Here is a 27,759-nt window from a genome sequence, read left to right as displayed (position 1 = left end):
ACAGTGTTATCTGATATAAAACCAGATATGATACAACTAAAAAGAAATTACAGACTGATGTGGTCATTTAATGTTTGTAATTATTAGCTATTTCACACATGCAGACATACCCACACAAACACGAACACACAGTGTTCGTGCATGTGTCTGTGTGTCTGTGTCTGTGTGTGTGTGAAGTGCTGCTCACTCTCATCTGCCACTCTGCTATTCTAGTCCACAATCCGAACAATTCTCTGTTGTGCTCATCTCTAGTCATATTGCCTGGGACTCACTGAGATGAACCAGAGCCATTTGTGTGACTGTGGTTTTGGAGCTATGTCCTGGAGCCTGATGTGCAGCAAGTCTAATCCTAGAACCTACACATACCTGTGAATGTATTTTTCCTTCACCAAAGTGATTGGTCTCTCCGATGCTTACTACTTTCATCTACTAACCTAGGTAGGCCTAGACCTGGATGCTTCTAGCCTCTGTACAATCCAAGCTAGGCCTAGAATATATTCAGCTTCTGAGATTTGCTGCTGAATAATCTCACCCATTTTTAGTTTTGATTTTTTGTTTTTTGTTTTTTTTTTTCTAATCTCTTGCTGGCTGGTTCTTCTCAGCTGTTCTGGCTCAAGCTCTTCTCCAAGCTCACTGATTCAATCTAGCTTTCTCTCTTTCTTGGCCTCCACTGACTGCCTCTGCTTGGCTTCACACTAATTTTGGGAATATGTTCTGATCTTCTGGCTCTTTCTCACTCTCTGGCTTGTTCTGTCTTCACCTGTGTGTAGCTTGTTCTCTCTTCAACCTGTCTCTGTAAAACTCTCCTGATAAAAACTGCCTCCTTTCTCTCTTACTGCTCCTTACATATCTTCTCTTTCCTCCCTCTTCTCATGGGAGTTGGGCATATCCTATTTTGTCAGATGTTTCTCTGATTTTTCACTATGTCAATTAGACATCTCTTTCAGACATGGGAGCTTCCTTCCACAAACTAACTTTACCTTCATTGTTTGGGATTAAAGGGGTGTACTAAGGGTGTGTTTGTATTCCAGCCAGAGGGATTAGTGTGTGTTAAGGGCAGAACTACACGATAGCACAATCCCAGATTCACAGTGTGATCAAATATCCTGCAACACTTGGCCAATATGTGAGGGGAAAAGTGTGCCTTTTCGTTTTCCTAGATTGACTGTGGCCTTGTGTGAAGCTAGTACTTGTACGTACAGTTTTTGGTTACTGGGTACAATCGTATGGAGTCTAGAGAATGGCCTTTCCTTTTCTTTCCCTTATTTCTTAACACCTCTTCTTCCTCGGTATTCCTAGACCTATAGATGAGCTGGTTTAACGTCTTTTTTAGGACTAGAGCTATATATACCTTACTTATTTTCTGCATTTGGGACAAGGAAAATCTCTGGATCCACCAGAAATCTGTTTTACCTCACAGCATCTTTAGCATGAGTCACAGAAGACAAACTTGTTTCTGAATCAGTACTGACAAGACCACCATCTAGTGGAGAAAGCAGTACATCGCGGGATGAATTCAGCTCGGGGCTAGTAGCAAAGGGCTGTGACCACTGACTTCCCTCAATCTTTTCAAAATCTAAGATACTGATATGACCCTCCCTAAGGCAAAATTGCCTTAAGGAAAGACAGCCAGGGCTGCGGTGAAAGGGACTGTCTTCCACAGGGCCCGGCAGGGCCGCTCACCCGGAAATAGAAGGTGGATGTCCATTGGGGGGGTTGCGGAAGTGTGTAGGGTAGGCGTGGTTAGGGGGTGTGAAGTAAAAAGGTAGTACACTGAGTGAATGAGGCCAGACAAGTTGAGCTGAAAAGGCTAAGTCCAAATGACGAGGGCCCATTACCGGAAGGAGCTGCAGGTCTGCATCGTGTGAGATCGAATGGTGCGGAGCTGAGTATAGAAGACACAGGTTGGGGTCTTGTGGGGGCCCAAAAACTCCCCTATGCCACAGATGCGTTGAACATCCTGGAGTCAGCAGTCTGTGGCTCAGCCGGGGAACCGCAGCCCGGCGGCCCTGGAACCTCCCAGGTCAGAGGAGCTGCGGGGCTGGGAAACGAGGGTCTTGGTGGTGCTTATCCGGGGTGGGGGGGGGGGGGGATACTGCCTGGCCCAGTGAGAGGCAGAAAAGAGAAAAGTTGAGTGGACTCTACAAAAGTAATTAAGGAAAAGAAATCCCCATCCTTTCTTATGTTTGTGGGCACCACGTGACCAGAACCGGGGTTGTAGTGGGCGGGTTTAGAAGAGCTTCTTTAAAGATCAGAGCCCCAGTGAAAAAAAAAAAAAAAAAAAGGAGCTGCAGTTTCCTGGCTGCAGCCTAGGAGAGTCAGCAGTGCAGCACAGGAAAAGACAGCCAAGCGAACTTGGAGCTTCCCAAATGTTCTTATTAAAATAACCTAGAATATTTGAATTTATCTGTTGATATTTCAAATGCAGTTCACTTTGTTTAGGTGAAAAGGACAAAGCTCTTGAAATTTACATTCATCCATCCTAACTCCCCTGTTACACCCAGGGACTTACTTGGTGACTTGGCATCCCTGGAGAGCGTTTATATACTAGTCATAAAAGCAATGGCTGCAAATATAATAGAATCCAAAAGTGTGCACTAACACAACTGTTCGAGCTGTAGGTTGTTGTTTTGTTTTGTTTTGTTTTGTTGTTGATACTTGACAGTGGTGTGACTGTGAACTTCTTCCAGGAAGAGGTGGTATGCCTTCTGAAAAGTCAGAAGGTTTTATATAGAGACTGGATATTGCAGAATTACAGCAATCTGGCTTTTGTGCGTGAGAATACTTTGCTTGCTGTCTCCCTTATTCATCATCATCATCCTCAAGTGTGCATTGTGTGATCCCTGCATGACAAAGTCTTGCTTGGTTCATGCTATATTAAGAATCTCACAAGTGCTGTCATCGAAATCATTCAGTTCCATTTCTTCCCTTCAGTTTTAACTGAGTTGTGATTGGATGTGGGCTTCCAGTTATGCTAAATGGAAATGAATTCTTAATATTTTCAGTATTGGGGAATCACTATAAAATCCTCTCTTTATCTACTGAGCACAGTACTGTGGTAGAAACCCATGTGCTTTCTGATGAATCTCGTTCTCATGTACATGGCTCACTGATCACCCACATCTGCTCACCTGTGTACCAGAACAAGTGCCCTAGAATATTAGAGAGACAGGAGACAGTGGCTAAGGATCCAGGTATGTTGGAGGATTGGTGAAGGGATGGTAAGGGATTCAGGTAAATGTGGAAGTGGGACATAAAATCAGTTTTGCCACATTCTGTTTCACTAGAAATAATTTTGGAGACTTCCACTGAGAAAAATCTCCTCAGGATTATCCTATTGTAAAGATTCTACATAAGAACTGATCTTAGGAGGCAATAAACTTTTATTTGATTATGCATGTGAGTGATGCTGTCTTTATTCCATGCACATCACTGTTCCAGTCTACATTCATCAGTATTAAATGGTTTCCACTTCAGTGATTTTAATGTATTATAAAATGATGAAAATTAATATCTCTAGGTGTATTTATTGTTTTGTGATTGGGGGCTTTGGTATTATAGCACATTCTCTACCTTTTAGTGTTAATTTCTCTATTCCTGAAAATAATAGTTTTGATAAGAATCAGGAACTATACTTAAAGACAGTTAAATTCTGTCTATCCTGTCTTCCCAAGGATACCTCCTATTGTCTTTTATGACAATTCCAAGTGGTTTGCATTGCTGTGATTGTAATACACTGTGAGATCACCTCTAGGTATGATCCTCTTAGTGTTTTCCAGCTCTGTGCTGCCCCTTGGTACTTTCAGGATTACTTTCTATAAAATATCCAAGTAAGATTTTACTGCTGTCTATAGTCAATACATTTAAAGGAAGTTCCTTCTTTTATAGTATCTTATATCTTTGGATACGAAATCAAATTATTGAAGAAAATTTATATTTTACAGTCATTTTCTTTATTTAGATCTGTGTTCTGTTTACATTATTTGCTTTAAAAATATTATCCATTTACATTTCAAATATACTGAAATAAATGAATTTGTTATTGTTTAGGGTCTTAAGTGTGGCCACTTTCTAGGCAGAATTGGAATCTCTGTACAGTATCTTATGCCCTACTATGAAGAGGTTTTTATTGGCCATTTCAACTGCTGTTGAGCACGGTGTGTTCAATTCAGTTACTTATTGATTATTTTATAATTTGCTTCCTTTGTAATTTTTTGATAGATGTTTTTATTCGTTATACTATAAATATACATAGTTGTAATTTTTGATAGATGTTTTTATCCATTATACTATAAATATGTAGCAAAGAACTATACCTACTGTGTACGGTGTCTCTTCACACTTAATTTTTGCTACTCCCATGGAATTTTTGGATTTTACACAGTTTCAACTGACAATATCAAAGACTTTCAGAAATAATACATATTTCACAACATTATGTGCCCCTTTAATTTTTGTAAAACATTTCTGTGTTCTAGTTCACATCTTCCTCAGTTCCATCAGCAATTTTTCATTTTACTGACTTTCTTCACTTCATTCAATTATATTGTCATTGTAGAAACCTTTCATTTGCCTAGTAAATTCATTCAAGGGGATTACACTTTGATTGTTTGTTTCTTTCTATCTATCAATTAATCAATCAATCTATCTATCTATCGATCTACCTACCTATTAATCTATTTCTTTCTCTTTCCTAATTTTTATTTAATATTTAGAGTTTTTATTTATATTTACATATTATATATGCATATATATGAATGTTTTCTTGCATGAATAACTATATATCATTTGCACTCTAGAATTGTAGTTGTGGAGTATTGAGATCCATACTTTGTATGTGTTCAGTGATGAACTCTTGGTAAAATCATACAGTGTACTATTCTCTGGGGAAGACTATTTCTCCACCTCTCAGAATCCTTTTGTGTTCAAATTCAAGCCTTAGTATTAGGCTTGAAGATTAATGAGCTAGATCCCTTCCATGTTAGCATATCCTTATTCAGTTCCTGTTTAGGCAGCCATGTTTGTAAGATTTCATGCATGTAGCTTTTTTGAAATTTCTAGGAGACACAATGTCACAACAAAACTCCTATTCCTCTGGCTCTTACAGTATCCCTGCCCCTCTTTCTCAGTGATCCCTGAGCCTTAGTGCAAGAGTTGTGTTGTTTATGTATCAGTCGGGACTGAGCATACTCAACTCTGCATTTTGACTAGAGTGTGTTTTCTGTAATAATCTTCATGATTGCAAAATGAACTTTCCTTGGTGAGGAGTAACAACTACATTTACCTGTTGGAATGAGGACAAATATTTAGAATATAGTAAGAGATTATGGTGATTGAGTAAACTAGTGGTTGTAGTTTCTTTTCCAACATCTTTGACTTCACTAACCCTAGTGAAACTCTGTTTTCCCAGTACCACGCATGGTTTCCCTGTTGTTGAGAGGGTCCTAAGTCTAAGTAGGAAACTGTTGGTTGCCACCAAGGTATGTATGCCATACTTGCACATGGAGGATTATGCTTCAGTACAAATTATTGTTGTGCTTCATAGGTGTCAGAGTTGGGTAGGACTGTCGGTTGGCTCCCCCCTTTGAAAGCTTGCATGTTGCCTTATGGTACCATGAAAAAGAAAGCTAGTCCCCAGAAGGCTTTAAGGTTAGATCCATCTCATGTCCTCTGAAATCTCTGTCCAAAGTGCACAGCTTCTTCAATAATAGGGACTCACCTAGCTCACAATCATGGGCAACAGCCATAGCCTATAATGTTTTGGGAGTCTCTTGGCCAGCTGTGACCAACAACTTTAAAGCAGGACTTTCATCCCTGGAGTTGGTGTTTTTGTTAGAAAATTATGGCTCTTGTGAGGAGCACCATCAGCCCAGATGCCAAGTTTTCATTTACACTTTAGTTGTGTATGCATACACAGAAGTATATGTATCATTGGCTTTTTTTGCAATATATATAAAGATGTTTCCTTATGACTATATGAAACATCTTTCCTGTCCCTTCTTCCTAATTAAATCCCTTCCATGGTTTTTCATTTGTTTATTCAAATCACTTCTTCACTGTTATTCTCTTTATAACTCCCCCACTGCCTCAGTGGGTTTTTTGTTTGGTTTGGTTTTTTTGTTTTTGTTTTTGCTTTCCTGGGTTACTGTATTTACTTTAGGTGTACTCCCTTCTGAAGATTTGGAGCTAAGAACTTCATTTGAGAGCGAACATGGCAATATCTGTCTTTCTGTGACTGAATTATGTCACTCATATGATCTTTTCTAGGTGTATCCATTTACCTGTAAAGCTCATGATTCCAATTTTTTTAAAAGATTTATTTACTTTATGTATGTGAGTACACTATAGCTGTACAGATGGTGTGAGCTTTCATGTGGTTGCTGGGAATTGAATTTTTAGGACCTCTGTTCACTCTGGTCAGCCTTGCTTACTCAGTCCCTGCTTGCTCCAGTCCAAAGATTTATTATTATTATATATAAGAACACTGTAGCTGACTTCAGACACACCAGAAGAGGGTGTCAGATCTCATTACGGGTGGTTGTAATCCACCATGTGGTTGCTGCGATTTGAACTCAGGACCTTCAGAAGAGCAGTCAGTGCTCTTCACCGCTGAGCCATCTCACCAGCCCTCCAATTTTCTTTACACCAGAATAATATTGTATGGTGTATATGTACCACATTTTCACTATACACATATCAATTGAAGTGTTCTTAGGTTGTTTGCCTTTTGAAGCTATTTGAATATGTCTATGTCTACAATGAACTTGGATGAAGACATATCTGTGTAGTAGAAAGATGAACCCGTTGAGCATTTGCCAAGATGTGGTATTTCTGTGGTATTGCTAGATTTATTTAACTTGAGGATTTGTTTATCTAATTGAGGATTCTCCATTTTGATTTCCAGACTGGCTATGTGTTTTGTTCATAGGGTTTTTATTCCATGTGGTTATGTTTTTATGCCATTCTGATTTGTGTAAGGTGGAATCTCAGGGTCATTTTTATTTGCATTTGCCTGATGATTAAATGTTTCTTTAAGTGCATCTCGACCATTAGAAATTCTTCTGTGGAGAATCCTGTTTAGCTCTGTATCCCATTTTTCAATTGGGTTATTTGTTTTGTGATGTCTAATTTCTTGACTGTTTTATATATGTGTATATGGCTTTTTTACTAGATGGATAAAAGTGTGATTCCTTATAACTGTTTCAAACATCTTTACTGTTATTTTACTGTTATTCTGTGTTTATATCTGTAGCTTCTCCAAATTAAATCCTTTCTCTGTTTTTCCATTTCCTTCTTCAAATATCTTGTGCTCTGTAATTCCCTCTTTACCACACACGCGCGCGCGCGCGCACACACACACACACACATACACACATGCCACAGTGGTGTCTTTTTCTTTCTTGGGTTACTGTATTTACTCCACGTTGTGAATTCACATCTGAAGCAATGAACATGGGTACGTGGAGTAGGATGTTGAACCCTTTCAGCATATACCTGTGCTACCTGGTTCCACTTCTCCTCTCCAGTTGGCCAGAAACCAACTGCCTGGTCATCACTGGTACACCACTGCTGGGCCACCATCTGGGAGAGGGCAGGGCAAAGTCGGTGTGGGTGGGGTCTGCAGTTTGCCTCTTCCCTCTTGGGCTTTAGATGTTATGGCCAGCCTGACCAGAAGCGGGTGAAGCAGAGCCAGGAAAAGCAGGATCAAGGTCCATTTGGGACTTAGTGGGGGTTTGGGGGTTTGAGAATCTTAGTGATGCAGCTCCTTTAGGTGACGGCCTTCTCCAACAATCTTTAATGAAGCAGCTCTCGGACATGATCTTAACTTGTTCGCATTTCTTTATTGGAAGTGGGTTTAAAAGTACTTTATTCACTGTGAACTAAGGGTTATATAGTTTTTAGGGTTTCAATATTCAGGATGGAAAAAGGCCATTTGCTGAAATCTAAAGTACTGAGATGTGTCATTAACATGGAGAAATATTCATGACAACTAGTCATTCACTAGCACAGGTGCTGTGCTAGTGATTAACTAGTTGTGACTACCTGGTTGGTGGCCGGGCTCTGGGTTATGTGCTCTGAGGCAGGCATAGGAACAGGCAAGGAGTTAGCCCCACTCCAGCCAGTCTCAGGATGAGATTCTAATCTCAATTTTTTAGATTTCCGGTGAATGGGCATGCTCTACATCCACCATTCCCTACCAATTCCTCTGGTCCACTTTCCCCACATATGCCAAGGAGTCGAACTTCTGCCCATGGGCTAGATTTTATTAACTTGAGTGTTTATTTATTGAGGATTCTCCATTTTGATTTTTGAAGTAGCTAGATTTTTTTTGTTTATACTGTTTTTATTCTATATAGTTGTTGTTGTTGTTGTTGTTGTTCCTGGTTGCATTAATGGTAGCATTCTTCTTTACTGTGAGAATTAGTGATTTACTCTTTTTTTAGCAAGGATGGTTATTCCTACTTCTTGTGAATCTATCTATTCTTCACATGAAATGTATTATTTGTAATATTCTCATGCATAATTCCTCTGATTCTCCTGTGTACATTTTCCCTCTAATTTATTATGCACTTTACTGCTTTAGTGAATTGAGTTGTGTCAGTTCATGACTATCTTCAAATGTACTGATGGCCACATCAATTCTTTTTTCCGGGTGCAGCCATGGTGCTTTTCTGTCCAAGCTTTAAATGTCATTTCATGCTCTCCTGACTTTGAGATCATTAGCTCGACAGGACACCTGATAGAGTTCTGTGCTTTCATGTTTCTGCCTTTTCATGTTTTTGATGTTGTGCTTTAACAGCATTCATTATGTTTTGCTTTCCATTTTTGACTCCTTTATATGAAAGGGCAGCAAACCAGCTATTCATCCTTACTGAAGACAAATGCAAGTAAAAGAAACAGCAAGAAATGACAGATTCTCCTGAAAATATGTCTCAGGTCAGTGGTCATGTCCATTATTTCTCTGGGAAAATGTTATATTTGAAATCATTGAAATCCTTTCATTTTCTACTTCTGAAATTTTTTCCCTGCATTATATAAAAAAAGGTTGCAAACAAATATTGTAACCAACCCAGAGACTATACAACTGAGTACACTTTTATGCAGTTATAGTAGTCATTGAGAACAGAAACTCTGGAGCCTCAGATGTGATTTTATGTTTTCACTATCAAGTATACATTTACGAGCTGATTCACCACCAAAAAACCAAACAAACAAACAAAAAAGTGTGACAGAACTAGAACTAGGAAAACAGTTAACTTTATAAACAAGAGTTGCCTTGGTCATGGTGTCTCTTTAAAGCAGTAAAACCTAAACTAAGATAATGTCCATACCTTAAATGTGCATCTTGTTTCGTGGATAGGCTTGTGAGACTACTGTGTCATCCTTTTTACAAAGAGTCTGTGAAACCTTTTGAGTATTGTCCTTGCTTCTCTACATCCCTAATTTCCTTAAGTCTCCTTATATCCAGGAAAACACTGTGCCTGGTATCACTTGGTTGAACTGTACTCTTCTTTTTAAGGGTCTGTTGGCATTCAAAGATGTGGCTGTGGAATTTTCCCAAGAGGAGTGGGGATGCCTTGACTCTGCTCAGAGAGCTTTGTACATTAATGTGATGTTGGAGAATTACAACAACCTGGTCTCTGTGGGTAAGAACATTTTGCTTGTAGAATTCCTACCTCATTCTTTATATGTGCAGACTTAATGGGTTGTAAGCTCTGTTAAGCTGGCTTGAAACAATTGGAGATTAAAGACAGTTTGGTAGTAGAAAATAACTTTTTTATAGTATTTGAGTGTTTTTCTTTCCATCTTTCATTTATAGGTGTCACACACCCTTTGTTTTATCTTTTCTCTTTTTCACTAATTTATTTAATCACCTCTCATTCCAATCTCAGCACCCCCTCTCTTTACAGCACTTCCCTCACAAGGCTTCTCCCTCCACCAACCCTCCTCTTCACCTCTGAGATAGGGAGGTCTCACACACACACTGAGTACCAAACTACCCAGGCACTTTAAGTCACTACAGGAGTAGGCATATCCTCCTCCACTAAGGCCAGGCATGACAGCCGAGTTAGAGGAACAAGATCCACGTAAACAATAGAGTTAGGCTAAGTCCTTGCTCCAGTTGTTGGGGGAACCATATGAAGAAAAAGCTGCACATCTGCTACATGTGTGTAGAAGAGGGGGTAGGTCCAGCCCTGTGTGCTCTTTGATTGATGATTTAGTCTCTGGAAGCTCCTAAGGGTCCTCTATTAGTCTTATTGAGGAGTCCCTATAATCTCCAGAATCCTCAATCCTTTCCCCAACACTTTGACAAAATTTCCCAAGCTCGGTCTAATGTTTGACCATGTGTCTCTGCATCTCTTCTGGTCAGCTGCTGGGAGGAGCCTCTCATATGACAGTTATGCTAGGCTCCAGTCTGTGAATCCAGGATGACAGATTCAAACATAGCCTGAGGCTCCAAGGTAGTTGAAGGAAGAAAGCAGGCCTGCAATGTGTCCCTATTAATCCTCTGAGGACAGCTCAGCATGTGCTCCCCAAAATTGTCAGGAGTTGCTATGGCCTTTATTTATGTTTGTCTTGTACAGGGTACCTATTTATCCAGGCCAGCAGTGACAAGTATAGTTGCCAACAGTGTCTTCACATGTTCTGTCATTGTGACAAGGCTTTGACCAAAAAAAAGAGGCATCAAAGTCTAACAATGTGGCCCTGTGAATCCACTCCCCATGCAATTATAGTTGTAGTTGTTTCCTCTATGAACACACAGATCTCCATGGACACATGACTGACTGGCATATTCATCAAAGTTGAATTCACAGAGGTCTCCAAGGAATCCAGGTTTATAGTCACAGAAGTGAGCTCCAAGAACATCCTGATATGTGGGACCATGTAGACATGTTGGGGATCCACAGTCATCAATTTCCAACACACAGTTCACTCTTGAGTACAGACACACACATATCTTTCTGTCTCATTGAAGCATTTTACTCATTTATGCAGGATTCAGCAACACATTCATCCACTTCCAAGTCACAATGCCTGCCTTAGTATCCAGGCACATTGAACCAGGAGTAGCCATTGATTTGATCCTGGCACACTGCTCCATTATCATAGGAACTGGAAACACTGTCTCACAGAACCTTCCAGCATATCCAGCCACACAGATACAGACACTGTGCTCAGGGTCTTTATGGCAGGTGCCTCCATGTTGGGAAGTGTTCCCTCCATAGAAATTAGTGGCAGTTTCATAGGTTAGACCTCTGTACCCAGGAGGGCATTTGCACAGGAAGCCTCTTTCTCTCGGCAGGGACTGGAAAAGCAAGGATCTTTAGATCTTCACAGTCTTTGTCCAAATTATTGGATATGTCTAAGCAACAATTGTTGTCTTGTAGAAAACCCTTATGCATATAAATTGTTTTGGCAAAAACTTAAGAGATACCTGCTATTGTTATTGCAAAACGAATTCTGGGACCTCAAGTTACTGCAGAGCTAGGTAAATCCTCTCCTACTGAGGCCTGTCAAGACAGCCCAGTTAGGGGAGCAGGATCAACAGGCCGGTAACAGAGTCGGAGTATTGTAAGCCCGTGCTCCAGTTGTTGGAGGACATGCATAAAGGCCAAGCTTCACACATATTACATGTGTACTAGAGACCTATGTCCAGTCCTTGTATGCACTTTGACTATGTTCAGTCTCTGGGAGCCCCCCAAGGGTTCAGGTTATCTGACTCTTACTGAGGAGTCCCTATCCACTTCAGGTTCTTCAATCCTTCCCCACAACTCTTCCACAAGCCTTCCCAAGCTCAATCTAATGATTGCTAATGGGTCTCTGTAGCTATTTCAGTCAGTTGCTGAGTGGAACCTCTCAAGAGGACAGTTATTCTAGTCTGATGTCTGCAAGCATAACAAAGTATCATTAATAGTGTCAGGGGTTGGTATACCCTTCCCTCCACTAGGAGTCCAAGGATAGCTGGGATCTAGTGGTACCATATTGTTCTGGCACTTGTTGATTGTGACCTTATGCTGTCCATCTGGCTTTCTCTTGTGTTGACTGGACACTACACTACTGTACTGGACACTACAGCTACCTGACCCTCTACAGTTTTTTGTTTTGTTTTTGTTTGAAATAATTCCTGTCTCAAATGGTCTAGAGCCTTAGCTATCTGGGAGAATTCTTGTTTTCTGTCCATTATTTTAAAGATCTCATACTTATTTTAGGAGAAAAAACCTTCATGCTTTTTTTTTTCTTTTTTGGTTTTTCGAGACAGGGTTTCTCTGTATAGCCCTGGCTGTCCTGGAACTCACTTTGTAGACCAGGCTGGTCTCAAACTCAGAAATCCGCCTGCCTCTGCCTTCCAAGTGCTGGGATTAAAGGTGTGCGCCACCATGCCCGGCTAACCTTCATGCTTTTAAGTAACATTTAATCTTAGAAGGAATTGTGTCTTCTAAACAGTAGTATTTTTTAAATTAATAAGTGCAAGTGCTATAAACATGGAATTGAATTAAACTTTTCATCATCCCCATTTGAAAAAAATTTAAATATACAAACATGGATTTTACATATAACCATTTAGTGAGCGACATCCCAAAGCTAATTACTGATGCCTCAATTATATGGGCCATCTTCCAGGCAGGCTGTCATGGGTTTTGTAAGAATCCATTTAATTATAGTGAAATAAGAGGATTGAGAGTTTTATTCTGAATGACTGATGTTTGACTTACCTTAAGAGAGATTGTTGCCAGACAGTCATTCATTAAATATGTAATTTTGGAACAATTCCTATTAATCTGAATTATATCATTTTCCAGAGAACTATTGCATACGTGATACTGTTGAGCAACATGTGAATACAGAAAAAGAGTCTTGTCAGTATAATGAGCTTGGCAAAATTCTTCATGAACACTTCAAATGTACACTTTATAAAACTAGTATAACTATAGAAACCTCTAAAAACTACAGATGCTGTAATGACAGGGATGTGTCTAATGACTCGTCAAACGCAGATAGACACAGAAGCATGCACACTGGAGAAGAACCGTGTGAATCTAAACACTGTGAGAAAACTTTCAGTTTGCATTCCAACATTAATCAAAATCAGAGACTCTACACTGCAAAGAAAAAGCACAGACAAGAAGAATATGATGACCATTTCAGCTCTACACACAGACTCATGCAACAAATAAACTACATTGGAGAAAAACCACACCAGTGTGGGAAATGTGGGAAATGCTTCAGTACTTCCTCAAACCTCACTGTACACCAGAGAATTCATACTGGAGAGAAACCCTACAAGTGCAACCTTTGTGACAAATCTTTTTCCCAGAGCACAACTCTTAAAACACATCAAAGACTTCATACTGGGGAGAAACCTTACAAATGCAGAGAATGTGGAATGTCATTTCCTTACTTGTCATCCCTTAAAGTCCATCAGAATTTGCATCCTGGAGCGAAGCCATACAAATGTAAGGAATGTGACAAATCCTTTACTATAAAGTCAACTCTTATAAAACATCAGAGAAATCATACTGGAGAGAAACCCTACACGTGCAATGTTTGTGACAGATCCTTTAGACAATGTGCAAATCTTAAAACACACCAAAGACTTCATACAGGAGAAAAACCTTACAAGTGCAAGGAATGTGGAAAGGCATTTACTCAGTCCTCATCCCTTAAAAAACATCTGAATTTGCATACTGGAAAGAAACCTTACAAATGTGAGGAATGTGACAAATCTTTTACTGAGAAGTCAACACTTACAACGCATAAAAGAATTCATACTGGAAAGAAACCCTATACGTGCAACATTTGTGGCAAATCCTTTAACAGTTGTACAAATCTTAAAACACATCAAACACTTCATACTGGGGAGAAACCTTACAAGTGCAAGGAATGTGGAAAGGCATTTCCTTACATGTCATCCCTTAAAATACATCAGAATTTGCATCCTGGAGAGAAGCCTTATAAATGTAAGGAATGTGACAAATCCTTTACTCTGAAGTCAAGTCTTAGAACACATCAGATAATTCATACTGGAGAGAAACCCTACAAGTGCAACATTTGTGGCAAATCCTTTAACCAATGTACAAATCTTAAAACACATCAAAGACTTCATACTGGGGAGAAACCTTATAAATGCGAAGAATGTGGAAAGTCATTTCATTACTGGTCATCCCTTAAAAGCCATCAGAATTTGCATAGTGGAGAGAAGCCTTATAAATGTAAGGAATGTGACAAATCCTTTACTGAGAAGTCAACTCTTATAAAACATCAGAGAATTCACACGGGAAAGAAGCTCTACAAGTGCAACATTTGTGACAAATCCTTCACCTGGTGTGCATCTCTTAAAACACATAAAAAGTTCCATACTGGGGAGAAACCTTACAAATGCAGAAAATGTGGAAAGTCTTTTCCTCAGTTATCAACCCTTAAAAGACATCAGAAAATTCATGATGACAAGGGACATACTGGGGAGAAGCTTTACAAGTGCAATGACTGTGACAGATCCTATACCTACCATTCGTCATTTAGAAGGCATCAGAAAATGCATTCTTCATAGAAATTATACAAATTCATAGAATGTGGTAAGTACTATATTGAACTGTCACATCTTAAAATACATTATAGGATCTAGACTGGAAAGAAACAAGTATATGGACTGTGACAAATCATTAACCAATCACTCATATTTTAAAAGATATCAAAGTGTTCATACTGAAAAGAGAGAGGCCTTACAGATGTAAGGCATGTGACAAATCTTTTTATAAGTGCTAAGTGCTTCACTCCTGGAGAACATCATAAAACTCATATTGGGAAGAAAAACACCAATTTAAATAATGTGGCATACCATTTGTCTTATATTCTCTACTTACAAATCACAACATTATACATAATGTAAACATAACAATAAGGAATCTAAAATCCTTAAAATAGTTTAAATCATAGAAGAGTATCATAGAGTTTATATTTAAATAAAATTCTGCAAATTCTGTGACCTGTGGTTTTGTTTTTTGTTTTTAATGTATATAGGTATTTTGTCTGTATGTCTGTACACTGAAGAGACACGAGAAGCCTGCTTCTGCACTTCCTACCTCTGCATGGGGGCTAGAGAAGTTAGTGCTCCTTCCTTCCCCCTTCATAGATGCCTCTGACCTTTGGAGAGGGCAAAGAGGGCCCAGCCTGGTGACAGAATATTGCAATTCCCCTTTCATGGTAGCACTCCCTTGCCCCTGACGGCCCCCCAGGGGGTGGGGCAGATGCCACCCTTGGGAACAGATGAAAAGCAGCATACCTAGCTTCCGTGGCACCGAGACTCACACTCCCTTTCATTGATAACCAGATGCAGATGGCTCCTGCCCTTGAAGGAAGCAGTGACCAATATCCTTGAGATGATAAAAAGCCCACTCTTGGACTATTGGAGAGGGGCAATTAGCGTTCCCAGACAGCTGTGACCAGTTTGTAAAAATAAACTAGCTTCTTGTATAGCACAGTGAGTTACTTTTCCAAGGTCAGGAAGGTCCCTTTCCAGCTGCACCATTCTGCCTTGCTTTCTGAACAAATTTGATCAGGTTTGAAGGATTGCACTCCCTTATCAAATCCAAATCCCTGGATGCCAGCATGGCATTCCTAACCTGCAGAGTGGGAAAGGCTTGCAATCCAAGTCAGACTAGTGTAATAAAAACTCTTTGTTCTTACATTGGACTCGCAATTCCTGGTGTTCTTCTGGGATTCCTGAGAACTGGGCGTAACAACACATGAATGAACACTGCCCATGGAAGGCAGAAGTGGGTATCGGATTCTCTGAAGTCAGAGTTATCGGCAGTTGTGAGCTGCTATTTGTATGTTGGAAACTGAACCCCTATTCCCTGGAAGAGGAACCAGTCAGTGCTCTTGACCGCTAAGCCAATTCTCCAGCTGCTGGGGAACGCTATAATAAGAAAAATCTACAATATCCACAAATTCAAAATAATGCCAGGTGTGGTGGTGCTCACCTTTAATCCTAGCACTCATGTTGTGTGTAATTTTAAAAACATGCTTCCTCCTTCCCGGATGGAATGCAACCATCCCCCAACCCAGAAAAACCAGGAGAAGCTCCCTCTCGCTTCTCTTTGTTCCCCACCTAGCTTTGCCAAGAGGACAGCTACCACCCTGCCTTTGCCTGAGGATGAAAAACACTTCTGACAGCTTTATTATTTTAGAACTTGTCAGAGAACACAGTTACTGGGCAAAGAATCTCCAGCCCAAATCTTATCAGCTAATACCAGCCAACCGACTCAGCCCTGCCTGAGGCTGAGACTGCAGGCCTTAGTTAACCCAAGGCCTTACGTGACTCCTGCTTTCTTCTCCCAATGCATGGCTGCAAAAACCCTTTCTCTTTCTCACCCTGCCCCATCCCCAGCCCTGCTTCTCGCCTTCCTCCTGGGACCTGGAAGTCTCACCTTTACCCTTCGCGCAGCTCCTCAAAATCCTTGCTCCTCGGAATCAATATTGAATGAATGGAGAGAGAGAGAGAGAGAGAGAGGGAGGGAGGGAGGGAGGGAGGGAGGGAGGGAGGGAGGAAGGAAGGAAGGAAGGAAGGAAGGAAGGAAGGAAGGAAGGAAGGAAGGAAGGAAGGAAGGAAGGAAGGAAAGTGATAAAACTGCTCTTGTGTATGGTGGAGGAGAAAGTATATTACAGATATGAGTGCATGGCCAGTGGTAGACACATCTAGGGGAATCCTGAGTGCTCATGACCCTAAACCAAATGTGAAGAGTGGAAAGGGAAGGGAGAGAGGGAAACTTAAGCACAGCAGTAAGGAAACCAAAGGTACAAAAAGATTCAAAATGTCTGGATTATATAGGAAGAATCTCTGGGGGAAAGGTCAGTCCAACTCCTGGGCTAGAGAGTTCAGGGTAGAGGGTGTGGTATGCCACCCATACCCTGTAACAGGTAGGGACTGAAAAATTGCTGGGAGGACCTGGAGGCCAGGTCTCCTTTGATATGTGACATGGCCACCATTGCTGCTTGACCCAGGCTTGAAACTTAATGTCCTAGCCTTTTCTTGATAATAAATAAGAGGTGACATGATGGTTTGTGACTTTGTTCTTCTGAGATTGGGACATAATTTGAGGTTAAAAGGTTGAAATGTCGACCAAGTCTGGGGAAAGCATGCTGTTTCATTGACTGTCTGGGCTCTGCAGGAACATCTGGGGCTTGGGACATGAAAGCATCAGTTGGGGCAGTTTGCAGTCGTTAATTGGTTGGAACTCTACTGAATGAGATATGTATTAGGGGGAGACAGTAAAGTTAAGGTGTTTATGGGGTGTAGTGATTATAAAGTAAAGCCTTTCTGTTTGAATTTAAGTGAAATGTATAGTAAAGACTTTGTGTCTGGTTTTGAATGCAGTGTTTCGCCAAAGCCTTCACTGTGTTTGGGGTAATAACAAGCTGAGAATTGTTTTGAGGCTGACTGAACTTTGAAGAAATATCTCCCTGAAAAGCACACTTAGTACTAAAAGAAAGCTTGCAGCTGCACAAACCTTGATCCTATGACACTCCTTGCAAATGTGGAGTTCTTACTTTTGGTTTTTGACAAGCTATAACCAAAAGGCACTGAGATTTGTATAGGTTGTCAGCTTTCTTGGGCAGCAAGGGCAAAATAACTTCTGTAGTTGCAACCTTTCTCAGTTCCAGTTAGTGTTGTGTAATGATTGAATAAAATAACTGTAGTGAGCTTGCAGGGTGCCAGTCTTTTCCAAGAAGCCTGTATTAGTTAGGGTTTTACTGCTGTGAACAGACACCATGACCAAGGCAAGTCTTATAAAAAACAAAACAAACAAACAAACAAAACAACATTTAATTGGGACTGGCTTACAAGTTCAGAGGTTCAGTCCATTATCATCAAGGTGGGAGCATGGCAGCATCCAGGCTGTTATGGCGCAGGCAGAGCTGAGAGTTCTACATCTTCATCCAAAGGCTGCTAGTGGAAGACTGATTTCCAGGCAACTAGGGTGAGGATCTTAAGCCCACACCCGCAGTGACACACCTACTCCAACCAGGTCACACCTCAAAATGGTACCCTGGTTCAAGAATATACAAACCATCACAAAGCCCTTCTGTTCCTTTGTAAAATAAAAGCTTAGCATCTTGGTGAGCTTCTCTCTCTACTGTGGCACCTAAGACCAACATCAATAATAAGGCTGAGTTTTTCTTAGGAGTACATTTGAAATATTTAGGCCGTGGTAGATGGGCAAGGGTGTCCCAAGACCAAAGAAAGGTCCAACCCTCAGGAATAGGCAGATGGGGAAACAGGCCAATAATTGACAGTACTTATCTACAGATCCTTTGACTTGTGTGAGGTGATCCAAGCCAACTACCTGAATCTTACAAGATTTTTTTTAAGTTTATTAAAAGAGGTAAATTTAAATGCATTAGTATTACTACAGTTTGTAATCTGTAGTGAAATCCACACTGTAGAAAACAAAAACAGTAGATGCATACCTTTGAGTCATAGTAAAAGCTATCATAAAATAATTTTAGCTAAAAGCATTTAGCATTCTTTCTTCTATCCCAGACACTATTGCAGATGCCAACAAGAGCTTGCTGACAGGAGCCTGATATAGCTGTCTCCTTAGGGTCTCTGCCAGTGCCTGACTAATACAGAAGTGAATGCTCACGGTCATCCATTAGATGGAGCACAGGGTCCCCAATAAAGGAGCTAGAGAAAGTACCCAAGGAGCTGAAGGAGTTTGCAGCCCCATAGGAGGAACAACAATATGAACTAACCAGTAGCCCCAGAGCTCCCTGGGACTAAACCACCAATCAAAGAAAACACACAGAGGGACTCATGGCTCTAGATGCATATGTAGCAGAAGATGGCCTAGTTGGTCATTAATGGAAGGAGAGGCCCTTGGCCCTGTGAAGGTTCTATGCCCCAGTATAGGGGAATGCTAGGTAGGGCCAGGAAGCAGGAGTGGGTGGGTTGGGGAGCAGGGTGAGTGGGGAGAGGATAGGGGATTTTCGGAGGGGAAACTATGAAAGGGGATAACATTTGAAATGCAAATAACAAAAATATCTAATAAAAAAGAAAAGAAAAATGGATGTGTGTAGATGTCTTTAGCACAGTGAGAAGCACTTTTAAGTCTAGACTTAGAAGACAACCAAAGGAAATTTAAAACCTTGAGCCTGAGACTATGATAATATTAACAAGATTTCCCTGAGGTAGATTGATAGCTTATCAGAATTCTACTGGTTAATGTAAAATTCTACTGAACTTTTGAAGTCTTCATATAATAGTCATAGCAAGGGAAAGAAATCTGAAGTACTTTTCATTCTTTTTATATACCTTAAATCATTGTTTCCCCAATTATATACCATGAGACATAGATGGTAGATTACTGATGTAAGACACCCGAAACTGGGGAGACCTCCGCTCAAGTCCTGTAATGAGCTGGCCAGCACCCCAATAACTCAAGAGAAAACCACACCTGATGATGCAAACTGCAAGAGGCTTTATTGTCAGCTAGCTAAGGAAGAACTCCTTTTGCAGCCAGTGGCAGGGCAGGGGAGTTTGACCCTGAGCAGTAACAGTAGGGGGCTTTTAACAGCTAGCTGAGGAATTGGGAGGAGTTGGGAGGAGTTTGGCTACATTTCTTCTCTGGTGGGTGTCCTTGGTAAAATTACAAGGCATGAGGAGTGGGAAGTGAGCTGTAGCTCTTCTCTGTGGAATCTATCTCCATGTCCTTGGCACAGGGAGCCAAGCAAGCGCCTGGCTAGGTCTCCCCACAATCATCGCATCTCTGGCTGTAAGGCACAGAAACAAAAAGGCTTTTTGCTGGCTATAGAGAACAAAGAGCTTCTTTCTGGCTGTATTTTTAGAGATCAGGGAAAACAAGCTTGGGGAACATCCAGGGGCTTTACCTTTCAGGGAGAAAAGCTTTAAATTGGGGTCTCACACTGACAGCTGTCCATTATAAGGCAAATTCCTTTAAATAGAGGAGTAGTAAAACTTATTTTGTGAATTTGTCTTTTTCTAGATTCTGATAGCAAGGTAAACTGTCTTTATCAGCTAGAGGCCTAGGAAAGTGTGGCTTGACGTTTCTTTTTTTACTGGAAATAGACTCAGAAGCCTTGGGTGCTATTGGTAAACAGACAACACTATCCCTAGCCTAGTCATCAAGGCCAGAGACCTGAGCAGGATAAATTTCACCAGAGTAAGACAAGAGCTTTCAGTTCTATGAAGAATGGCAGTGACTTACTAACTACCTGGACACCCTAGATTCCTCCATGGTTGAAAACTAGCTCCAACAGTATGTTCAGAGATCCAAGGTTGGGATGTGGTGTCTGCAACAATGTCGAGCAGGCATATACACACACTTGGTGGATGAAGCAAGTTCCAGCCACTTTATGTACACACATGCATACACATTTCATAGATGGAACTATGTATTAAATCACATCAGGTAGCTGAGGGTAAAAAGGAATACAAGAAATTAATCATCACCTTGATCACCAGTCCTTTTTGTTTGTTTGTTTTTTGTTTTTTTGTTTTGGTTTGGTTTTTGGTTTTTTTGAGACAGGATTTCTCTGTATAGCCCTGTCTGTCCTTGAACTCAGAAATCCGCCTGCCTCTGCCTCCCAAGTGCTGGAATTAAAGGCGTGCTCCACCACCGCCTGGCACCAGTCCATTTTCAACAAACGAGTCATGTCAGTGCTCTTTAGGCTGCCATTGTTCCTGTTCCCTGACCTTAAAAAAGCCCTAGCTCAAATATTTAAGGGTGTGTTTTTCTGAACTTCAAATTGTTCACTAATATTTTCTATATCAAAACTACTAAAAACAGCATCTAACTTCACTAACAGTCTATTTTTTCAAATTTTTACATAGATGATGGTCATTGCTATCAGTCTCCCTCTCAAATCTTTCCAAGAATGGTGATTGATGATTCAGTCTGCTCTATCAGCAATGTTTGAAAAAGATCAACAACTGTTACTGATAAGTGCCCAGTGAAAGCCCCCTTAGCATTTTCATGCAATTCTTACGTTAAGAGGGATTTGAGGAGAACAAGCAGAGCAAAACTCTACAACAGCATTAAGTCCTCAGGGCATGTAGGTATCATGCTCTGACTCTCTGAGGTACAAACACTGTGGTTGTGCTAAACTCTGGACTGCATCCCAGGGTTTCTAAAACTGTTTTTGCTGTTCCTCTTGCACGGCCCTCAACACTCCGTGGTCAGTAGAGGGATAATAAGTCTTTGGCTGCCACAACTAGAAGATCTGACAGACTTTCCTGTGTAGTAGGAACTTACAGGGACTGCTATATCTTGTCAAGGCAAAGCAGTGTAGTCAACTTCCCATTGTCTTCCTTGAATACTTCCTTGAATACTCATTGAAGAGTATGCTGCCAGCAGCAATGGTTATTTTGTCCAATGACCAGGTTTGCCACATTTAAAACAAGTTCCAGTTGATGTTATTCTGTGCCCATTATCTTCTTTGGAGGAGACTAGGGATGCTGGTGGGAACTGACTTTTCTCTATATCATGAAAAGCTTTTTAATAAAACATTTTTAATGACATATTCAGCAGATCTCTGAAGCATTTGAGGACCATTTATTGAGTTTATCTAAATAGAAAAACTTTGCTTCTTTCTAGTTGCTTACTTTAGGCTTAACTTTGAAAACATATACAGGAGGCTAAGTAAAGTTTATTCCTGTAATTAACTATATTAAGTACTTAGCATGACTACAAGTATACTTCTGAACACATTAAACAATTTGATCATTTATATGGTGTCTTACGGTTTTACTGCTGTGAACAGACACCATGTCCAAGGCAAGTCTTTCAAAGGACATTTTTTTTATATATATTTTACAGGTTTTATTTTCTTTTTTAAAAATATTTTTTATTACATCTTTTCCTCAATTACATTTCCAATGCTATCCCAAAAGTCCCCCATACCCTCCCCCCCCCACTTCCCTACCCACCCATTCACATTTTTTTGGCCCTGGCGTTCCCCTGTACTGGGGCATATAAAGTTTGTACGTCCAATGGGCCTCTCTTTCCAGTGATGGCCAACTAGGCCATCTTTTGATACATATGCAGCTAGAGTCAAGAGCTCCGGGGAATGAGCCCCATTTTTTAATGGGGTTATTTGATTTTCTGGAGTCCACCTTCTTGAGTTCTTTATATATATTGGATATTAGTCCCCTATCTGATTTGGGATAGGTAAAGATCCTTTCCCAATCTGTTGGTGGCCTTTTTGTCTTATTGACAGTGTCTTTTGCCTTACAGAAGCTTTGCAATTTTATGAGGTCCCATTTATCAATTCTCGATCTTACAGCACAAGCCATTGCTGTTCTATTCAGGAATTTTTCCCCTGTACCCATATCTTCGAGGCTTTTCCCTACTTTCTCCTCTATAAGTTTCAGTGTCTCTGGTTTTATGTGGAGTTCCTTAATCCACTTAGATTTGACCTTAGTACAAGGAGATAGAAATGGATCAATTCGCATTTTTCTACATGATAACCGCCAGTTGTGCCAGCACCATCTGTTGAAAATGCTGTCTTTTTTCCACTGGATGGTTTTAGCACCATTGTCAAAGATCAAGTGATGATAGGTGTGTGGGTTCATCTCTGGGTCTTCAATTTTGTTCCATTGGTCTACTTGTCTGTCACTATACCAATACCATGCAGTTTTTATCACAATTGCTCTGTAGTACAGCTTTAGGTCTGGCATGGTGATTCCACCAGAGGTTCTTTTATCCTTGAGAAGAGTTTTTGCTATCCTAGGTTTTTTGTTATTCCAGATGAATCTGCTGATTGCCCTTTCTAATTCGTTAAAGAATTGAGTTGGAATTTTGATGGGGATTGCATTGAATCTGTAGATTGCTTTTGGCAAGATAGCCATTTTTACAATGTTGATCCTGCCAATCCATGAGCATGGGAGATCTTTCCATCTTCTGAGATCTTCTTTAATTTCTTTCTTCAGAGACTTGAAGTTCTTATCATACAGATCTTTCACTTCCTTAGTTAGGGTCACCCCAAGGTATTTTATATTATTTGTGAATGGGGCTCAGAGCTGAACAAAGAATTCTCACCTGAGGAATACCGAATGGCTGAGAAGCACCTGAAAAAATGTTCAACATCCTTAATCATCAGGGAAATGCAAATCAAAACAACCCTGAGATTCCACTTCACTCCAGTCAGAATGGCTAAGATCAAAATTTCAGGAGACAGCAGATGCTGGCGAGGATGTGGAGAAAGAGGAACACTCCTCCATTGTTGGTGGGATTGCAAGCTTGTACAACCACTCTGGAAATCAGTCTGGCGGTTCCTCAGAAAATTGGACATAGTACTACCAGAGGATCCCGCAATACCTCTCCTGGGCATATATCCAGAAGATGTCCCAACCAGTAAGAAAGACACATGCTCCACTATGTTTATAGCAGCCTTATTTATAATAGCCAGAAGCTGGAAAGAACCCAGATGCCCCTCAACAGAGGAATGGATACAGAAAATGTGGTACATTTACACAATGGAGTACTACTCAGCTATTTAAAAAAATGAATTTATGAAATTCCTAGGCAAATAGATGGACCTGGAGGGCATCATCCTGAGTGAGGTAACCCAATCACAAAGGAACTCGCACAATATGTACTCACTGATAAGTGGATATTAGCCCAGAAACTTAGGATACCCAAGATATAAGGTACAATTTGCTAAACGCATGAAATTCAAGAAGAACAAAGACCAAAGTGTGGACACTTTGCCCCTTCCTAGAAATGGGAACAAAGCACCCATGGAAGGAGTTACAGAGACACAATTTGGAGCTGTGAGGAAAGGATGGACCATCTAGTGATTGCCATATGCAGGGATCCATCCCATAATCAGCTTCCAAATGCTGACACCATTGCATACACTAGCAAGATTTTGCTGAAAGGACCCAGATATAGCTGTCTCTTGTGAGACTATGCCGGGTCCTAGCAAACACAGAAGTGGATGATCACAGTCAGCTATTGGATGGATCACACGGCCCCCAATGGAGGAGCTAGAGAAATTACCCAAGGAGCTAAAGGGAACTGCAACCCTATAGGTGGAACAACAATATGAACTAACCAGTACCCCGGAGCTCTTGTCTCTAGCTGCATATGTAACAAAAGATGGCCTAGTTGGCCATCACTGCAAAGAGAGGCCCATTGGACTTGCAAACTTTATACGCCCCGGTACAGGGGAACCCCAGGGCCAAAAAGGGGGAGTGGGTGGGTAGGGGGTTGGGGGGGTGGGTATGGGGGACTTTTGGGATAGCATTGAAAATGTAAACGAGGAAAATACCTAATAAAAAAATAAATTTAAAAAAAAAAAGAGCTCCGGGGTACTGGTTAGTTCATAATGTTGTTCCACCCATAGAGTTGCGGAAAAGGACAACATTTAATTGGGGCTGGCTTACAGGTTCAGAGGTTCAGTCCATATTAGCTGATCTCCAGGCAGCTAAGGTGAGGGTCTTTAGCCCACACCCACTGTAACACACCTACTCCAACAAGGCCACACCTTCTACTAGTACCACTGTCTGGGCCAAGCATATATAAATCATCACATATAGTGACTGACCATTCCCTTTCATGTCTTAATTATCCTTAACAGCTACTTAGTAGGTTGTATAAGTTTAGAATTTTTCAGGTTTACTCCTATTTAGTTTGCTCATTGAAAATAACAATTTTGAATTGAAGCTTTTTTAGTACCAAAACAAAACTCTTAATCATGGATAAGATCCATAGGAGACTGATGTCTTTACTGATCCTGAAAAAGGACACAGAAAAAAAAAATAGTCACTCCTTGGTTGAAAATGGAAAGAGGTTATTTCAAAGTGCCAATGCTGTAAACTGGGGTGGGGCTTATAAGCAGGTACTGAGGGAGTCTAGAGGCTAGCACTGACCTTGACAAGTTAATAGGCTCCGCAGTCTTACCTTGATGGAAGGACCTCAAGTTCCTCTTCCCAGAAATAAGGAGAATGCCTCACTTTTTTAGGAAGCAGATACTTTACCCAAGGCCCTGAGCAAATGGGGACTTTTGTCTAAAAAGTATTTTCTTGGGAAAAGAATTTTCTTGGGATACCAGACACACCCTTATAGAATATTACAGTTTGGTTTTATATGATACCATTCATCCAAATAGCTAAAGCTTAGAGTGATCAAAGACAGAGAAGCTAGACAAATATCACTATGAACCTGAGTAGAACTTAGGAATTTATAAGTCTTTATTAATAAATTTATCAAATACACCTTATTTGTCAAACAAATATTTATCAAATATATCATACTTATCAAACATGTTACCTTTCTAAATTTTCTAGCAGCTTGTTATTAAACAGTTATCAAAGACATAAGTAGTTAGACATATGTCATAAATCAGCTTTTTAAAATCTAAACAGACATTTATAACTAAAAAGTTTATCCCCATATGAAGTATGCTGTAAATCAAAGTTGAATCACATATATTGTATGTTGTAAATTATCATCATACAAAAATCCATACTAACCCACAATATTTGACATTTGTTGTTGCTTTCTTAGTCTTGTTGAGATCTGCCCCACCCCCTCCAGCACAATTGTAGCCATTTTCTTACATGCTTGCCAGTTATTTCACATTGTTATTGTAATATGCCTAGCAGTTATTGATGCAGAAAAAATAACTTGACTCAGCAAGGTTATGCTGACTAAGGTTTGTTAATTTTAAGAAATTCCACAAAGCTTTTCATAGGACCCATCAAATTAAAGGTTCATATGAACTCTTATGTCTAAAATAACTTGAGTCAGAGCTGAGCACCAGGCAGCACTTCCTGTACCTTCTTATGAGCTCATTGTGGGTTTTGTGGTGTTTTCCTTTATAAGCCTCCCCTGAGAAATGTTTGTTGTCATAGCCTCAGCCCCCACTGAACTATGTCCCTGATCTGATCAGTATTAAGATGTGCAGTCAATAAACCATTTTTGTCTGACTGAGATTGGTGTTTGTGTGGTTTATGGATCGACTCATGTTCCCCTCCCCCCAACAAGTCTGAAAGGAGATACCATAATAAACTAAGGGCTCAGTGGACTAAGAAGTTTTATAATTGTTGCTTTATGCCATATGGTCATCTTAAGATGATGAAGTCAAATGGCAGATACTCTTTACCTTTAGTAAAGATGGCTGCCAGTTATGTGGATACTGAGATCTTGAAGGTAATCAGCCAAGATGGAGGAAAGCAATATGGTTGCAGTTTAAAATATCTGTTTTCCTAAAGAAGAGTTAAATCTAAGTTATATATACAGTATATTCTAGATAAAAGTTGAATTACATAAATAAGATATTGTCACAAATTAAAATTTATATGTATAGTATTTAATTATAAGTTGTTTGCTGTAAGTTTAAAGCTAAATTTTACAGATTTTTTTAACCACACCCAATGAGTTCACAAATCAATACAGAAATAAAAACTGTTCATACAATAGTCTTAAAAGATTAGTTAAGAGTCAGATCAGAAGTTTTGTTCAGAGTACATGAGTTCCTTGAGGAGGGAGTCATTCCTGGGTTTTGGCACCAGATAAGTGGGGAAAAAACTTTTTTAAATTTTTTTAATTTTAAAGAAGTAAAGGGTGTGACCAAACCTAGATATGGTGGAGAAGAGAGTTTAGTATTGGTTTGTGAGAGAGCTTAGCCAGAGGGAGACAGACACATCTGGGGGTGTCCAGAATGCTCATACCCCTGAACCATGTTGTAGAGTGGGAGAGGAAGTTGAGGGAACCAAGTAGAGCAGCCAGAAAGTGAAAGGTACAAAAGGAAACGAAATGGGTGTGTAACCAAAATGGATTATGTAGGGAAGAGCCTCTGCAGAAGGGCAGTCTAGCCTCTAGTTGAGGGTGGAGGGCAGGGTATGCCAAAAATGGTCTGTAACAGGTAGAAGCAGAAGAATTGCTGCAAGAACCTGGATGCCAGGTCCACTTTGATACATGAAATAGATACCACAGTCGCTTGAACCAGGGTTGAACCTTAACACATAAAAAGGTATATCATATATAATTCCCATGTCTTGCCACTCATTGGAAATTCCTCACCAATGCATTCAATTTAACAAATACTTTACCTAGTGCTAAAATCACAGACATAAAATAAAATTCATCATGAAAGAAAAAGCCCACAAAAATTCTATAGTATGTAAAAGTAACTTTTATTCTCCTGGTAATAATAGTGAACTATGAAGCTTACTGCCTCTATGTGCCAACTTAGGTCTAGACCTGGAAGCTTCTAGCCTTGCCATGATCTAATCTAGGCCTAAAATGTTTTCAGCCTCTGAGACTTGCTAATAAACTTACCCATTCTTAGTTCTTTCTGATCTCTTGCTGTGTTCAGAACCACCTAGCAAAAGCTAAAGACATGCAAGTGACCTTTCTGGAGATGGCCCATCTGCATCATCTGTGATAGGTGAACTCCAAATTACAAGGCAGGTAAAGATCTCATCTCAGAATTGATTCTTGTTATAGTTACATATTTACTGTCATTATTAAATAGTATAGTGATCTCTAGGCATTAGCCCACACTATTGGACAGATTCATTGCAGATCAATGAAGATATACTTTCTTGTAGTAACGCCATGTAGATGAATTAATGATATGCTAATTCCTAATACTGATTCTATAGAATCTCTAAATTTATACAAGTAATTTTGAGCTTTTTATATAAAAAGCAGCAACTAGACTTCTGTAGCCCTTCCTGTGTCACAAACTAATTGTAGAAAACAGGCTTGGAACAAATTTATGATCAGG

The 27,759-nt window shown here is 40.1% G+C and overlaps 1 protein-coding gene across 2 annotated transcripts; it reads left to right on the top strand.

Moving 5' to 3' along the window:
• The first annotated feature begins 1,744 nt into the window (after positions 1–1,744).
• On the top strand, positions 1,745–16,418 carry LOC110312626 (uncharacterized). 2 transcript variants are annotated; one of them, XM_085833011.1, is made up of 5 exons: positions 1,745–2,023; positions 8,847–8,937; positions 9,521–9,647; positions 12,804–14,576; positions 15,022–16,418. In XM_085833011.1, the coding sequence occupies exons 2-4, from the start codon at positions 8,908–8,910 to the stop codon at positions 14,549–14,551; spliced, it is 1,905 nt and encodes a 634-aa protein (XP_085689137.1). In that variant the 5' UTR covers positions 1,745–2,023; positions 8,847–8,907; the 3' UTR covers positions 14,552–14,576; positions 15,022–16,418. The 2 variants fall into 2 exon arrangements, with proteins under 2 accessions (XP_085689137.1, XP_021042041.1); XM_021186382.3 differs by lacking the exon at positions 15,022–16,418 and having other exon boundaries at positions 12,804–14,971.
• The last annotated feature ends 11,341 nt before the right edge of the window (positions 16,419–27,759 follow it).

Source organism: Mus caroli, unplaced genomic scaffold (genome assembly GCF_978045245.1).
Source record: "Mus caroli unplaced genomic scaffold, Mus_caroli_1 scaffold_18, whole genome shotgun sequence".
In the NCBI taxonomy this organism is placed as follows: domain Eukaryota; kingdom Metazoa; phylum Chordata; class Mammalia; order Rodentia; family Muridae; genus Mus; species Mus caroli.
Note: the sequence above shows the minus strand (reverse complement) of the source record. Positions and strands in the feature narration are given on the sequence as shown.

What these genes read in the sequence shown, in the direction of transcription:
- LOC110312626 (XM_085833011.1), top strand. Translation starts at nt 8,908, where the DNA reads ATGACAGATTCTCCTGAAAATATGTCTCAG. An exon ending in CTCCTGAAAATATGTCTCAG is followed by an intron (nt 8,938 to 9,520) that starts GTCAGTGGTCAT and finishes CTTCTTTTTAAG; the next exon opens with GGTCTGTTGGCATTCAAAGA. An exon ending in CAACAACCTGGTCTCTGTGG is followed by an intron (nt 9,648 to 12,803) that starts GTAAGAACATTT and finishes ATCATTTTCCAG; the next exon opens with AGAACTATTGCATACGTGAT.